A 17,326-nucleotide genomic window follows, 5' to 3' on the forward strand; every position below is an offset into this window, starting at 1 on the left:
CTCGCTCGCCACATTTATCTTACAGAAGCGAAAGGGAAATATTTAGATAAGAGGAAATATTTCGGTTGGCTTGCGGGCAGCGCTTTGATTTGTTTTCACCATTTACGATTTTTCACACGTTGAGAAAGTTATTTCCCGCCCATAAAATTGATATACGAGTGAGCTTTTATGTGTGTCCTAAGGATATGTTTTCATTATTCGGCTGCTGGGATTGTGCCCCGGCTTATTGACTCTAGAATTGTCATTTGCAGCATTTGCTTTTATTTCATTACTCATATCCATAGTTTACCTACTCCGCCAATCATTCATACGCCATGTGTTACGGCACAGAAATAAAAAACCGTGACAATGATTGACAGCTTTGCGCATTTCTTGCATCGCAATTGAATATTTTTTTCCAGCTCCCAGGGAGCAGGGCAACTGTCGTAAAATGCGGACATAAAAAATAACTGCAATAACTAGATATGGCCACTAAATTTTTTATTGCAAGATGTCAATTTCCGCTGCAAAATACAACTGAAGTTCGGTGCAGTTTAATATCCAATTAGGGGACAGTTTGCACGGTTCATTTACATTTGATAGCTGACTTTTTCGCTTCGACTAAAACAAAGTGCTATACTTTACCTGTCTAAAGCCGATTTGAGTTTCCCAAATTTCAATCTTTAAAGTAATCTTATTACCGTCGCATTGCAATATGATATGTCAATCGTCTTGTCGCCAGGAGCTTCTGTTTAAGCTTCTGTTTAATTTTCTACTCAACAAAAAATATTACGTTACCCCCTCAAGAGAGTCTTGTATGCTTTCCGGTTGGGGAAATTGTCCCATGTGCTTGCTTTGTGGCCAGATTGAATGGGAGTTCCTCGTGCACGTCGTTAAGGACAAATTGAAAGCGCCTCAAGGTGTCCTTGGTGGCTTATTACAATTTTAAAATACTTGCCTTACTGTGCTTGCAAAAAAATTAAACGTTGAGATTAAATTTCCCAAGACAGTGCTCATTTCATTAACCTTAAAGCTTCCAATTTCCATCAAGGTGGGCAATATACAAATATTTGAAACTTATATGTTTATTTATTGTAAGTTAGTTCGATTTAAAACACTCCAAATAGTTTTCTTAAACATTATAGTCCGGATCCACTTTCTTTCCCTCTATTAAATTATTACACAAGGTTTGTTTCGACGCCCTTTAAGCTCCAAACCAACCCCATAACACCACAACCCGTCACCAACTGTTGACATCCTCCTTTAAAAAGGTTAATTGTGTCGTCCTAATGTCTTTGGCCATCCGTGTGCGTGGCTTACGTGTTTGGGGTGCAAAAGGAGGGAAAACAGGGGAGACGCAAAGGATTTGCCACCAGGAACACGTTTTGTTTCAGTCTCTGTCCTCAAGACAAGAAAAATGCTCTCGATCTACGTGATGCTCGTTCCTCTTAGGTTTCATTTGATGGGGAGTGAATGGGTTTATTTCTATTTACTGGCTGCGTTTCTGTTGCAGCTTGAATGCTCTTAGAGAACTCACATTTTCTTGTCAGGCTTTCAGTTGCAGTTGTATCTAAATTTCTTGTCAATTGATTTCATGCAATTTTGATAGATTTTCACTGCGTATATGCAAGTTTTCATCAGCTTTTAGCTGGCAAGTGTACCTTTAGGCAACAATATCCGGCTAGAAACTTCTTGGCTTCAAATAACTTGGCGGAACTGGAAATTCATTTTCAAATCGAACAAATAAAAACTCCTCGCCCTCTCAAAACTTGATTTTGCCAGCAACCACTGGATAAAGTTTTGGCCCCATATGAAGTTGAGATGGCCAGAATAGACATTGTACTACTTGCCCTACCAGAAGTTTAACAAGTCATGGAGAACGAACTTCTTCAAAAACGGGTATTATCCATTCAAGCGGATAAATAATTAATAATTAGCAAAAATTTAAGAGTACATTTACGACAGCGATGATGAAGCTGGGCTCCTGGTCATACCTCGATAATTTGAGAGTCCTTCCCCCACTTCCCATCTTGATTAGCATTCGTCGGTTGTTTGCCCGCTTTGCTGGCCCATTTGCCCTGTTTTTAAATTTCCGCTTCCGCTGGCGGTGTCAACTCCATGGCAATGTCATTTCCGGCGGGAAAAGGCGCCTGGGAGGCCATCAGCTTCAAACTGAAAACTGAAAACTCGTCATCCTAGACGTCGACGTCGACGTCCGTCATTGTCCTTAGCGCTTCCGCGTCATTTTCATTTACAAGTCCTTCGCTCGTGCTCTTTTCCCGATTCCATTTTCTATTTTCCGGCTGGGGGCAGTGGTTGACATCTGGAATAGTCGGCGCGTTGGTGATGGCATCATAAAAAGCGCCATCGACTGCAATTTTTCCCAGCTGATTTATTAATGTTGACAATCGTGGCAGTCTGTTGACATTGCCCCCGCCCCACGCAATCCCAATGTAATGGAGTTGTTTCGTCTTGAACTTGAACTAGAGTCGGTAGCATGTGGAGTTATTTACACTCTAGATTAAATTATAATGCAGAATGTTGCGCCGTTTCAATTCGCTTTGCAGTACTCTAATTAGTTTCCTCAGTTCACCTTTTCCTCGTTTTATACTCTTTTGCCAGCGATTATCACATGTCTGCTGAAAATTGCGAATGGGTTCTAATTAAGGGGTATTTAGCATTGTTGCAAATATTGAAACTCACATATCCGACCATTCTTTAGTGAAATCTTAAAATAAACATCTTAAAAGTACTACTCCATTGAAATGGAAAATTATTAAAATTTCGCTGTATTCTTTCCATGCAAATATTGTTTAAGACGATATTTATTTTCCGTTGCTGGCATCTCATCGTTTCTCTTATTTACTCGATAATTGCATCTTTAATACGCGTAAGTCACGTGTGAAACATATGAGTTTCGTCCTGTGTTTGAGTTGGCATTAAGTTTCTCAGCACGTGAGCGGAATATTATTAAAAACACAAATTGCCTTCTGTTTATTATTATTTAAATGTTAATTATGAAGTATAATGGCGGGTCAGAGTATCGGTAGCTTAAAGTCTACTGAATAAATTGATTGTTTGGCTTTGGACTTTCTGTTGGTATTCCAATCACGTGTTCAGCGGAAGGACGTGATAAAGGCATACATCACTCGATTTGTTAACCCCGAATTGCCCGTTTATTATCGCTGTGTAAGCCACCTGAATAGCAATTTTTCCGATTTCCCCATAAATACATAATATAAATGCGCCAATTCATCAGCTTCATGGTTCGATACCTTTTTATTTACCTTAATGTTTCCGCTCGAAGGTCCTTTGCCTAAAATAACCCGCACACATCAATGTCAGTTCCAGTATTCTGGGCGTATCAAATGTATGCCCATGACATAGTCCCATTTCACCGCCCCGCCTCCATTCACATCCTATCAATAGCCTCCCTTTTTTGACATTTTTCTTGGCGGTGCACACGCAACAGGAAACGGAAACGCCGATTTGTCAATTGTGTGGGCCAAGATTTATGTGCGCCACGATAAACTTGAAACACGAATACCTGATTTTGCTTTTGGTGCATGCGATTTCCTACGAGGTGTTCATGGATAAAGGTAATTCGTTAGGGAATCAATTGAATAATCGGAACAGCGATTTATTTACTTATCTGGCTACAAATTTAATGAGCTATAACTATAATTTCACTTTCGGCTGATTAAAATTTGAAGTGTCAACTGATATTACCATAGGCAATCGAAACGTAACAACTGTTTAATCTGTTGACACCTCAGCCGATAACTAGAAAGTAAACAATTATCACGTAATATTTGCGTTAAAATCTTCCAATAAAAAGATATATATTAAATATTTTAACAAACCATCTTGCTGAATAAATTAAATCTTTATTTTGTGCTAGCATTGTCAACAAATTTCGCACTTAAGCATAAATTAACTAATGTTCACAAGTAGTCGACTGAGTTTTAAACTAACTTATTCAAATGAAAGCTGTAAAAACTAATCAACAGTTTCGATTAAGCCACTAATGCGCCTTGGCCTTGTACGTAATTTTCCACACCTCGAAGAGGCAAATTGTCGAATGGAAGCGGTAGAAAATTGCCAGCGGCATGGAGATGTGGGTGATGATCGTCCAGCCCCAGACTCCAAAGAACTCCAAATGGCTCTCCCTGAAGACGGCTCGTCCCTTGATCAGGGTGTTGACGAACCAGATGGCAATGTTGGCCACCAGCAGGAACGTGATGATCTCCCTGCCCGGCTTCCTTCTCACCTGGTTGGTGCCCTTGCAGCGCCGATGGCTGGAGTGCAGGATGAACATGGTCTGCAGCGAGGTCTGCACCACTCCAAAGACCTCCGCTATAATGCCCTCCACCCGGTCGGGCACGGTGTCCCATTTGGCGAAGTAACTGCCCAGGATGCTGAACATTCCGTACAGGTACACTCCGGTCTGGGCCACAACCAGCAGGAGATTGTCCAGATCCATTGAGTGGTGCTCGTCGCTGGTGTTCTTAATGTAGCGCAGATCGCGCATGAGGATCATGCCTAGAAAAATGAATTTCGATATAGGTGGGTCCACACAACAACTTCTATATCCACTCACCCGTTATGACAGCCGCTGCGCACATGAAGTACATGAAGGTCTCCCAGAGAGTGACCTCCTGTGTGGCCACCAGTTCGTAGCCCGGCTGGGTGTACAGCACAAAGTACATGATCATCGAGATAATGGTCATGACTATAATCATAATCCCGAAGAAGAGTCCCTTGTGCGACTGGGAACAGTCCACGGAGAAGTGATGGGCAGGCTTGGCAGCAGCGGGCTTAACGGAATTCTTGCGCGTCTTGTCGATGTCCGGAATCGATTTGACCGTCTTCCACATCTCGAAGAGGATTACGGCGCAAATGAGGGAATACTCGATGGTGCAGGGGAACAGGAATGGCGATAGTTGCTGCACCAGGGCACCCATAATCGTGGTGCGGGAGCAGCCGCTGAAGGCAGCCGGCGTGGGCGTGGGCGAGGGAGTAATGGTAATATTAGCAATCACGGAACTCACATTGGCCAGCAGGGTGTTATTAAGGGCATGGTGGTGATGATGCTGATGCAGGGACTCATTGACAGCGGCCCAGTCCGTTCTACTCAGGGCGCTATTATGGATGACCAGGTCGTGGGCGGGATCAACTTCGTGCTGGCTGATGTGGAAAATTTCGTGCTTGGTCTCCTCCACCAGGACGTACAGCCACTCGCACAAGTTAGTGGCTACCATGTGCATTAGTCCGAAGCGGGAGGTCACCTTGTGCCGGGCCATATCCATGTAGGTGGTGTTCAAGAAGATGAACTGCACCTGAGCGATGCACAGAACCATACGGCAGATGGGTGTAATTGCCACGAAGACATCCCGGCATCCGGGATGGCCATTCAGCTCGAAGAACTGGCCAAACTCCAGGCCCGAATACACCATAGTTCCAATGGCGAAGGCGATGGCTCCAACTCTCAAGTAAAAGCTGCCAAAATGCGTTACCTTGTGCTTTAGATGCACATTGCTGTTCTTTTCGTCTGCAAATGTGGAACAATCGTATTTGTATTGACCAAATTATATTAAGAATTCCTCTATAGCTTACGAAAGTCCTTTAAGGCATTGAAGAGCGATCGATTACGGAAGGCACTGATGTACAGAAAGATCACAAAGAGTATGCTGCCCACATAGAGGTAAACGTAGAATCCCTGGTACACATAGGTCGGTATCTGATCGGATATAACTTCAGTGATCGGCAGACAAACTCCTAGCAGTACCAACAGTTTGCAATAGGTTGCCGATAGCGCTGAACTTATGGCATCACTGAAAAGATACATTTACCAGATAAGAAGAAGTTTATTTAACTTAATATAAGTTTATATAACTTACTTGCCCGTGCGTCGGTTCTTCTCCTTCTGTTGCTTGGCCTGAAAGCTCTTGGCCCCATTGTCGAAAAAGGCCGTGGATCCATTCCTGGCACTGGTGGCTCCACTCTGGAAATTTATGGTCGCTGTGCTGCCGCTCGCTGTTCCCTGCAGGTTACTGAAAAATACAAGAAGTCATATGTACTATAAGTAATAGAAGTTCTAGAAATATGTAAAGTGTTAGATAGCCAATTTGGGAAGTATAAGAATAAAAACACATAATATTGGTTAGTTTCAAATGCGATTTGGATGCCGTTTGATGACTTTGTTATGTTAGGGAACCATAAATGTACCCATTTTTGGCAGTCCTCGGCGACAGGAAGCCGTTGCCGTCCCTGCGCCCGAAGAGCGGCGGTCGCTGGGTGAGGATCTCCTGGAGGAGCAGCGATGGCCTGCGGGACACTTGCAAGGTGCAGGCGGAGTCTTCGTGGTGCATCCCGACGGTTGGCAGCGGGAGGAGGGCCTGCCGCTGACTGCCGTGCTCCACGAGATCCAGGTTGGTCTGGGACTTGGCCAGCGGAGAGATGGGATGCGGCGACATGACCGGAATGCTGTGGTGCCCGCAGTGATCACAGGACGTTCGAGCGTATCGGATTACTTGATTTGAGGTGGCGGCCACCGAGTGACGAGGTGTACCAGGTACCGAGGGAGGCAGCGAGCTTGGCGGGGATCTCGAGAACGAACCCGACTTCTTTGGCGCACTTATGGTTATGTATTCGCAGGCATCGGAGGATCTGTGGCTGCTGTTTGAGGAGCGAAATAAGGATATGGGATATCTAATTTTCCGACCAGTGGCACATATACACGCAACCCGACAGGTTCAATGCTTTCCGATGAACTGAATTTTCTATTCCGACTTTGGATTCTTGTGGCTGGTATTATCAATATGTGGATTCAGCCTGACCCTGATGGAATCGCACACATTTTCATGTATTTCGCAGCTTTGATTGTTTTTTGATCGATTTCTGCACGTCCATTGAGATATTATCACTCAGCGGGCTAAGAAACCACGCGTGTTCCTTCGGAAATACCCCTAATTTGTATATATGGTAAGTGGACAGATAAAAGGGGGTATGTTGTCCCATCAATCAAGGGGTAGATAAGTTCTTGGTGTTTACATAAACATTAAGTGATCACGTTTTCCTTTTGTTGCCTACAATCAGTGTCTGGAATTTGAGCCAGGGCTTTCACACGAAAAAGAGCTAATGTCACAGAACGACATCTATAGGGGTTTGACGAACCACTTTGATAAGATATAGTACTCTAAAATATTTAGAATGGAAAAGTCTACTGTCTGCTAGTCTGCCACAAATATCTTTATCTTGAGATCTTTTATAGCCAAAACTCGCTGTGTATATGTGCCACTGCAGTTGAGAATTTGAATGCGAAACTAACTCATTTCCCTTCGATATCACATCGTGGTGGTAATGGACGCGCTGTTTGGTCCTCCACAGATTAATGGGTTCGTCGTACATGTCTTTCGATTTCAAGTTAATTAGTGACATTTCCGGGCCGAGTCGCAATTCAATTTATGAAATCAGACGGATCGCGATCACCGATCTCCGAGACGCGATTTTCCGCGCCCTTACAGACTCGTGTCAGTGGGAAGACTGAGGCTTTCTGAGGCAGTTACTCCAATTGTCGGAGCTATCGGGCAGACGATATTTGACTAACTGATTAGCGTTATTATTAGCCTGCTATTTTTACCGTACAGGTATGAGTGTGATCCGTGTGTGTAAATACATCTATTGCAGTCCTATTATTGCCCTAATTTATTAGCCTATTGGCACTTCATCAGTCGGACCTGAATCATGTACCCGCATGTTGTACATAGTGTTTTGGCTACTCGGTTTTTGAATTTGTTTTGAAATCTGTAACGATACGACGGCAATATGACGTCATCACAACAAGCTCGTCAATGTTGTTAATTATCGTATATACAGAGTTGTAAAAAGCTATGCCTTCCCATAGCAGAATTCGCCGGTTATCTCTCGGCCACTTTGGCAGTCTGGCTCTCAGTGCTCTTGGCTTGTTTACTGGGTCAGATCAGTTTGGCGATCACAAGAAACTCAAATTTTTACCCATATGATTCACTTTTTAGGCTTCCTAATTTATTTCGTTGTACAGATATGACGTTGTAGGTTTGTAGTTTGAAATACAAAGGAAAAACCTGGGGGCTGACTTATTAGCCTCAGAGAAAGTTACGTGACAAGTGTTAAATGTTGGTCAAAATATTATGAAAGACCTAACACATTTACGGAGCGTCTGAAATCGAAATGGCAAGTCGAGTTTAGGTGTAAATATTACGCCATATTTACTTAGCAAAATGTATAACGAAAATTCACAGGTTTAAGTATCTGGATTAGAGTTAATTTTATTAATAGTACATGATCATATATGTTTAACTAACTAGGGAAGTTCCTTATGAGAAAATTGTTATATAGGTGATTCTATTTGGTAACTTTACCTGAAAGTAACAGTCGGCATTCTTTCGTATTGAACTCCACTGTTGCGGTCCACCATTAATGTATTATCAGGGTATGTAAAATTTAAACTTTTTTTAAATCAACTTCACATAAAAACGTTTATTCCGCTGCTAATTTAATACGAAGGTTCATGGTGCTGTAATAAAATCAACCGCTAGTAAAGTTGTGCAGATGGCAGCAAAGTTCTGGGAAAACTAAAACCAAACCCAGACATCAATTCTTATCTTCGGGGTCTTCCTCATGCTTTTGAAACCAACATACAGATACAGATAGCCAACGCCCTGGCACACGTAAATTTGTGGTTAGATAATACCCAGATACTAGCAGAGGTTCCATGCCCGAAAACCAAGACAGTAGCAAGTTTCTTATCTCTCTAAGGGTCATCATTCCGACCCTGAGTAAGCACTCCTTCCAAATGGGCAAAACAGTGTTTATTGGCACTATCAGTTGCCTTAAAATCAGTGCGGCCATATCAGACGCCGCTCTGTTTACGTTTGTAATCAATAACTTCTGTCAATATTTGCCAAGACACATACACTCTTGTTTTATCGATTTTACCATATAATTCCCAGCCCACTCTTTGGGCTTTATGATAAGAAAAATAGACCAGGGAAGGCGTCGAAGTTCGCCATTATTAATATAAAATGGTATGTAATTTGCAGATAGTTTAAAACGCGTCAGTTGGTTATTTTTGGGTTAGTTACTTTTGAGTAGGATATGCGAAACTATTTGGATCCCTAAATGTTTATGAATCATTACTTAAAAATTTATATGTTTGTCTCCTTAATAAAATTTATGACTGGCGCAAGCGAACAATTCATTCGCATTTATTGAACCACCACAACAATGTGGGAAGCCAACTGCCATCAAACCAAAGCACTTGAGCATATTTTCGAGGTCATGGCCATAAATATGTAGTTCCCAGAGCAGATGCTCCACCAACCCGTTAACATAGAGCGAGTCTGCAGGCTCCTCCAGCTGGCCCCAATTTCGATCTGTGTATAATTTGTGCGACAAACTTTGTCATGTGAGCTGATGCAGTTAGTGAAGCTTCCACCAGCCCAGATGCAGTCCTCGCTCCAAGGAGTATGGGTTAGTTACGCTCGCAGGAGCAGGAGCAGTACCCAAGCCAGGACCACAACCAGGCTCTGCACCATGAGAGGAAGTTTACAGGCACTCAGGAAAAAGTTGTTCTAAATATCAAATATTTGAATGGTAAAATATGAAGGACTGCTTTAGGCAGCCTTAAATGACCTAATAGATAAATATTTCTTTGTTTTTTGTTTATTGGTAGTCTTTACTTAGCAAACCTTATTCTCAGTGCAGGAGCGTAGACCACCAGCTGATAAATTTTCAAATATGCATGCTAATGAATGGCCTGGCATGGCACTGTTACTGCAAAGTTTTTAACTTGTGCCTGCGCTCGCCTGGTGAAAATATGCAGGGGGAGATTTATCTGGACGCCCAGTTGTGGTGCCCACTAGGTAAACTGAGGTAACCAAAACAGTTTGGGCCAACGCCATTAATTGCATGTCGAACTTTGAGTGGCTTCCGTCATTAAAGACGGGGTTACAATAGCCAGAACTGGGATGGAGAAATACATTTCGTGGCAGCAAATCGAAATCATGTTTATCTTTTGTTTTTGGTAAGTGGTGCTTCCAGTGGTGGCAAAACTTTCTGACAGCCCAGCGAATATTTTGCAGCCTGGCCTAATGAAATCCTCAGCTATGTGCCAAAATCATGCCCCGGTTATTGGCCTACGCTGCGTATGAGTGCTTTCAATGGCGTGCGATAATGTGGCCAAAAACTGTTGGCACGTCGGATGGCAAATTGTAAAGCAGCCAAGGAGTTGCATTGCGAAAAGTTGCTGTTCGTTAATAGTCACTATAGATATGCACTCAAGCGGGTCCAAAGCATTCAAATTATTCAACTCAATGCGACAGTGAAAAGAGTTCGAGGGCACTTGGCATGTTTGTTAAGTGTTTTAGGCACTCGTTTAATCAGCCAACTATTCACGCATTTACCTTCCACTTCAGGCTGATCCGTTCATCTGGCTTCTATTTGAATTTCCCTCGAAATGCATTCATGCATTCCGAAGAGGACTCTTAACTTTTAACTTAAATGAAAAAGGGAATGAAAAAGGTGATGAATAAATTGTCTGGCCAGATGGAGAGTCTCAAGGTTTCTAATTTATGGTGCCTTAATTTTGTTAATGAACGATTGCTTTGGCCCGAATTTTTAACCGCAAAAGATAATAAACATAGATAGATTTATATCGCTAACAAAAGGTTTATTACACTTTCCGTTGAAATACACATTTTGAATACCACCTTCCCCACATTTTGTTCCCTTTTGTTGCCAAAATTGCAAGCCACTGCCAGAGAATTGAGTTTACCTTTCATTTCTGGCAGACATAAGCCTATTTCGTGTAATTCAATTTGGCCAAGTAGGTGTATAAATTGGCATTTATTTTGGCATTCACCAAGAGGCAGACATAGAAGTCAATCATAAGATGAGCTGAAAAAATGTATTCACGATTGAATTATGGAAAAAATGGCAAAAGGGGACTAGCGTGGTGTAATTAAATATAAGGTAAATGTTGAAAATAGGATACATTTTGTTTATTGACTTGGAAAAATACATTTTCATAAATTTCAATTAATTTTACGTCAGAAAATGGCGAACAGTACAGCTTAACGCCACTTTGCTGCCCAAAAGAAAAGTTTCAGTAGAAACTTTAGACACTCAGCTTCAATACTTGAGTTAAGGGAAATACCCTTTCAGAGGAACTCATGGCATGACTCGAGTTTCGACTACTGGTAACTTGGGCATTCCGCAGAAAGGTGGAAAATCTCACCAATAACTTTGAAATTCTAAAAAAAAACAGAGACAAAAATGCATTTCGTTATATGTAAGGGTAATATTTCAGTGCGTGCAATTCAAGTTTTTAAAGTATCCCTCATGACTCTTACTTTTATTAGGAAATTTCCACACAAATATCCGGCAAGCTGGACAAAACTCGATGGCGATGATTTCGCATTTCCAGTGATAGTTCTGCACCCCGGTTATTTTGCAGTTTTCGATTTCGCAGCACGTTTGCGAGATAAAAAAGCGCGTACGTCACGCGGAGTCACCTCGTAGAATAACAAAATCAGTATGCCACATCGCAATTGCCAATGACAATCCCTCTGCGCTCCACATGAGATGGAGCAATGTGGGGAAACCGTTGAAATGGAGCTCCATGGCTGCAAAGCTCCGAGTCCCAGTTGTTTTACATTTCTGCATCATTAGGCGGGGAGTTGGCTGCTGCCAATATGCTAATAAATGTATGGACGTGTGTCACACTCGGCAGGCGGGTGGGCTATAAAGCAAACAGCAGGACTCCGCCTTCGAAGGACTCTAAGTGGATCGGGGATTCTGGGTGCGGGATGAGCGGATAAGCCACTTACCGTTGATGCTGCCACTGTGATAACGCACTTATCTCATCCGATAACATTGCTGCTACATTCTAAAGGTCGCATAAATTTCAAGAGCCAGAAAATGCTGCAAGGCAAGCTTTAAGATTTATTAAACTTCACACACCACGCCGCTTGGTAAACAAAAGTGCAATAAATATTATATGAGTCTATGCGTGTTTGGTGTGTGGCATGTGGCGTGTCCAGCGGGATGGGAAGTGGGCAATCCCCTAATGCAATTGCACAAGCTGCTAAGGACACCGCAATGCGGACGGCAAACAGCTTTGCCAGTGTAATGGTCTGTTATGGAAGTTTTTCCAAGGACGAGTATACCAAGGACTCGGGCTGATTGCCGGAATTTGTGTTTGAATTGCCCCGAAGATGGTTATTTTTCTTATTAAGCGAAATACCAATAACTAATTTATTGGGCGACAGTGCGATAATAACGATATCGGACTTTATTAAATGCATCGGGAAATGGCAATTACCCCGCCATATGAAGCTGTATTATAAACTGAGCTGACATCGCACAACATAAAAGTGTCATCAGAAATTAATGTGCAATCAGGCAATAAATGCTATAAATATGAAAAAACGAGCCTACGCATTATCGAGTGACAATCGAGGCTCGCAATGAGTCAAGGAATGGAAAAGATTATTTGCACTGGATGCCGCCTCTTATCAATTTAAGTGAAATCAGCGAGAATTAAGTCCAGCGAGATGACTTAATTCATCAACGCGGAAAATGTTAATCAACTCTTTCGGTTTTTTTTGCTGAGGCTGAAAACTTGAAAATTGTTCTTTTTTTAATTTGGTTTTATTAGGGTTTTATATTTAATACATTAACATTTTTAAAAGTCCCACCTTTAGCTCTCTATGAGCACTTGAGCAAGTATCCGCAGTATCCGCCAGGACCACAAGGACGCCAGGAAGATGGAACTCAGCTGCCTTTGAGTTGCCTTTGGTTTTGTGTATGTGCCTTTCATGGCGGAAATGGGATTAGGAACGGTGTGTGTGTTCTTTGTGGCAAGGAACTGCGGGGATTGAAGGAAACTGGTGCATTTTGCAACCATACTTGAGCTTAAATTAAATACGGACTTTAATTAAACTCGCCGCTTAGCCTTGCGACAATCGGCGCATTTAATGTGGTAGCAAGGCGAATAAAGTATGGCGCACGGGTCGTATGAGCGATGCAATCAGAAATTTCCCGAGCAGTGAATTAATTCGCATTTCAGACCAGACAGTGTCAATTAGACAGCTTCTTCTCCGCCGGTGCAGGGTGCTCTTTCAATGCGGTTTCATTAGTGGCCAAGTTAATGGAGCACCACTGCCTTTTTTATCACAATATCTTCGCTTGCCGCCCCCATTTTCAGCGGTTTACTTTGCGAACGAACTTTCCAGATCCAATTTTCTCCTATAAAACTTTTGGTTTTTGTGCAAGTTTCTCTCGGCTGGCCCTCTGTTTTCGCTTTGTCTCCTTGCCGCGTATAAATTGCCGTCAATTAGTTTAATTGTTTTCCTAATGTTTTTTCGTTACTCTCCCTTCGCCCCCTCCAACCATTTTCCACTGCACTCCATTGATGGCCGTCATTGATTAGTTGTGCAATTGTTTCGCAGCTGTCATTGCCTTTGTTTCATTTCGCTCCGTCTCGTTGTATTAAATGGCCGTCAAATACAAAAGCTGTTGAGTTATTATCGGCGACCAATGTTAGCCAAAACTAAATGCTACTGGGGAAAAGCAGCTGGAAATCCTGCGGAGCGGAATCAATTTTCATATGCCCGTTGTGGAATTTTCAATTGTATCCAGCTTAGCAAAATGGAAATATAATAGCGCATTGCTGTCTCCATGGCTTAGTTTGGATTTTATGTGCAATATTATTTTTTATGAAGAGCGCAGCAACTCAACTTTAAGTGAATTTGTACAATATTGTTCCGATTTAACCACCACATCTTGGACTGACAAATGTTTCCTCGTCGCAGTGAAGTTGTGTGATAAAAAACTTGCTCATCCTCAAACTCAAATGCACACATGCATGTGCGAAAACAATGGGGGGTTTTATTAAAATTGATGATGCTCTTCTGTGTTTGCTAGACGACGTCTCAAGTATGCCATAAATCTCTGTCAACTTCTCTGAACCAACAAATAATAATATTAAGCCATTAAAATAGTGGCACATAATCAGAGACAAAATAAATATATGGAATTGTTTCCGAAAGTGTCTACTTTCGTTTGTAAACAACAGTGTTGCTATCTAATCCCCAAAAATACAATGAAATTATGGTTCGCCTGTAATAATTCAACGACAACATTTTAAGTTTGGCCCACATACTGATTTTCATATTTGCAGTATCTGCATTTTTGTGGCTTTTCATACTTTTTGCATAATTTTCGAAATGCAATGCAGATTCATAACGCCACAGGCTGACTGCGGACTGTGGGATTTCCAATTTAATTTTCCTCACAGTAATGGACACTTTGCACCGCCAATGTGTTGTGACAAAATGCGGATTGCTGCCACAATTTCATTGGAGCTTACAGAAGAAATTAACGTCCGACTTTGTGGAATATAAATAGCAATTTCAATCAGAGCTGTGAAGTAAAAACTATTAATAATGTTACGACTGAAGTTTGTCTTGGGTGAACTAAAAATAAATAAGTACGTAGCTTACCCCCAAGGGAGCCAGTGCAATGGCAATCGGATCTGTCAATTTCCTGACTGAGTTACGAAACCGTATTGCAAAAATTCTAAATTAATTGCAACGAGAGTTGGCATTGCTTCCTGTTTCCGGTCGCCTGAAAGGATATACGACGAGCATCGCATCAGTCGAACTGAATTACTAATCACATGTGCCAGGACACAATATGAGTCCATTTCAATATGCAACAGACATTTGGAGGGGGCAGATTCTAATGAATACGTGCATTTAGGAAGCCACTTCAAAGGCCTGATTAGTCTGGTAAGCTAATTGTTGGTCTCTGCTGGCAGTTTGCACTGGAAAACTTTGGGTGCGTCTGGAAAGTTTATTGAAAGTGGCACAGAGCCCGGGTTAAGACCCAATTTATTTGCTTGATTAGGGGATTTTTTGGGCCAATGCCATGCTCTTCTTTAATTACTTTACCTTGCACTCGGCATTATCCTCATAGCGGCCAATTATAAAAGTTTCCCGGCTAAAACTAATACTGCCACTGGACGCTGTTGATTGATGTCGGAGCAGTTGAAATTCAGTAATTTAAATGATGGCTTCTGCGGTGCCAAGTGCACTGGGAGCAGCTGCTTCCTGGCATGGAAAATTACCCGCCTGTTTCCCATCGCAAAATGCTCCAAGCTCGCCAAAAGTTGCGCTGAAAACAGCAAAATGAAAAATATAAATACTCGCTCATTTATAAGTGGCAGGGCAGGGAGACATTTAGGGCACTTCGAGTGCCTCTGGGTGAACTTGGGCATTTATACGCCATTTGCCGGGATTACCACTCTCTTATGCATCTTTAGTTTTGGCCCGAAAGTTCCACAATTCCAAAATTCCCTTCGACTGCAACCATTTGGACAAAACTGCTCTGCACCACCACCCACCATGTAAGCCCGCCCGGAAGACCTTGAACCACTCGCACAATAAAAGTGAATGCCAAAAATGCCACGGAGCACAGTCCCATGGTTCCAGCTGTGCGATATTTCGCAGCTTGGGCTGGCATAAAACGAGCATAAACAGATTTTATTACCCCTTTGCCCTTTTTAGAGAATGTAATCCAAATTAAGTACTCAGTACTGAGACGAAGTTATGGCCAAGTGGAGTTATTCTCGGGGCTTTGGCAACGAGCAGAAACATATTCACCATCAACTATTCCCCAGGGTGTAATCTTATATGTAGTCTCTGCTTTATATTTCCGTTTTGAAATGTGCAAAAGGATAATATCAAATAATATCTATTTTAACAATATTTTTGATTTCATAGTAATTTTATATATGTGTTAAATAAGTTTTATGTTCAGTTTAATTAGACATTGATTTTCATTATTATTTGCCGGTCGTTAAACATAAATCTTTGATTATTTTTGGTTCGACAAATGCTTCGTGTCAATTCACAGAAGCAGACCCAAATCAATTAAATATCCATTATGCAAATTCACTGGCCACATCCCTACTTCATGCATATTTATGTGCCAACTGGGGAAACCGCAAGACTAACCAAAATAGATTTTTTTGGCAGCCACAATGCCCAAGAGTAAACAAGTGGAGACGGACACAATATTGCTGTGTTGTTGTGATTGAGGATTTCCATATTTACTCGGGACACATTTTCAGTGAGAAGCCGCTAAAGAGCTAAAAATAAGCGGAACCCGGCGATGGGGCAATAGAATTAGTAGCCAGTGAAGCGATTTTGCTGTCCACCTGAAAGCTAAGCCCCCAACACTTTGGGTTACAGATCTACAAATACGGATTTCAAATAGTCGAGTCCCGGTCCTGTGTGGCATGCAAAAAACTGTTGCTGTTCCGGACTTATGTAAGTTTTTGGCAGCCAAAAAACAGGATGCAATTTCAATGGAACAGCAGCCAAACAACAGCGCACATTGCATGTCACTAAAGCCGCAGACAATCGAACTGAAAAGCAGATCGACCATTCATAACCGGAAACGCACTGCTTGTGTGCGGTTGTCCCACGGCAGCGGAAGCGAATGAAAGGATAGTTCACTTCCGGAATGCGGAGCTCTCATTGTTGGCGGCGAAAGTGGACCTTCTGGCAAAATTAATGTATAATCCAATTAATTAGCTTAACTCTTAAAACCGTTTTAAGCTCGCACAATTAGACGGCTCATACACAACATATTTAGCTAAAATATACCCGCCGTACAGTTCTTAGTGCAAATAGTACACATTTCGTCGGGGCAGTATGCCATTGAAAGAATAGAAACCCAAAGCAAACGAAGCAACAATCCAGGCAACCAGAATGCAATTGCAAAACAATTTCTGGTTTTCCTTTGTTTCCGGCTTTGTTTGTTCTGCTTAAATTTCAGACATTTTCAAATGGTCCAATTAAACCCACCGCGAAAGCATTCTATGTTGCAGCCAGTAAAGCCATGGCAAAATCCATAAACTTAATAAATGTTTTGGTAATTGCGCTCGAAAACTTCATTATAATTTCATTTTCGCTACAGTGTCAATAAATTTTACGACATGTTGTTTGCGTTGGCTGCAACAATTAAAATTTCATTAATGGCGAGAAATAAATTATGAAGTGCACAAAATGCGCATAGTCCATTAATAATCCGATGGCGGCCATAATGTTTGCATGCCAGAAGTGCGTTTATCCTGGCGAAGCTTACCAAATAACCAAATAACGAAAGGGCTGTTAGCTTTGAGCATAGTTTTCAGTTCTGAATAAATTCATAAGCTTTACAATTTTCAAAGCAAAAGCAGTCCTTCAATAAAATAAATTAACCCGGTTTAAACAAAATATCCACTTGTTGGGCTATA

The 17,326-nt window shown here is 41.9% G+C and overlaps 1 protein-coding gene and 1 long non-coding RNA gene across 5 annotated transcripts; both read right to left on the reverse strand.

The window, feature by feature from the left end:
- Window positions 1-3,831: 3,831 nt before the first annotated feature.
- Window positions 3,832-8,582, reverse strand: LOC6613223 (proton channel OtopLc). Of its 3 annotated transcripts, XM_032727201.1 has the most exons (6): window positions 7,310-7,511; window positions 6,208-6,657; window positions 5,880-6,032; window positions 5,596-5,813; window positions 4,580-5,530; window positions 3,832-4,521 (listed from the first exon to the last, which is right to left on the reverse strand). In XM_032727201.1, the coding sequence occupies exons 1-6, from the start codon at window positions 7,417-7,419 to the stop codon at window positions 4,004-4,006; spliced, it is 2,400 nt and encodes a 799-aa protein (XP_032583092.1). In that variant the 5' UTR covers window positions 7,420-7,511; the 3' UTR covers window positions 3,832-4,003. The 3 variants fall into 3 exon arrangements, with proteins under 3 accessions (XP_032583092.1, XP_032583094.1, XP_032583093.1); XM_032727203.1 differs by lacking the exons at window positions 6,208-6,657; window positions 7,310-7,511 and adding an exon at window positions 8,382-8,582; XM_032727202.1 differs by lacking the exon at window positions 6,208-6,657 and having other exon boundaries at window positions 7,310-7,510.
- Window positions 8,583-11,113: 2,531 nt separating this feature from the next.
- On the reverse strand, window positions 11,114-15,515 carry LOC116803580. Of its 2 annotated transcripts, XR_004363671.1 has the most exons (4): window positions 14,976-15,515; window positions 14,526-14,649; window positions 11,373-14,445; window positions 11,114-11,273 (listed from the first exon to the last, which is right to left on the reverse strand). It is a non-coding gene; the product is annotated as an uncharacterized LOC116803580 (long non-coding RNA). The 2 variants fall into 2 exon arrangements; XR_004363670.1 differs by having other exon boundaries at window positions 11,115-11,273; window positions 14,526-15,515.
- Between the last annotated feature and the right edge of the window lie 1,811 nt (window positions 15,516-17,326).

This window comes from Drosophila sechellia, chromosome 2L (genome assembly GCF_004382195.2).
Source record: "Drosophila sechellia strain sech25 chromosome 2L, ASM438219v1, whole genome shotgun sequence".
Classification (NCBI taxonomy): domain Eukaryota; kingdom Metazoa; phylum Arthropoda; class Insecta; order Diptera; family Drosophilidae; genus Drosophila; species Drosophila sechellia.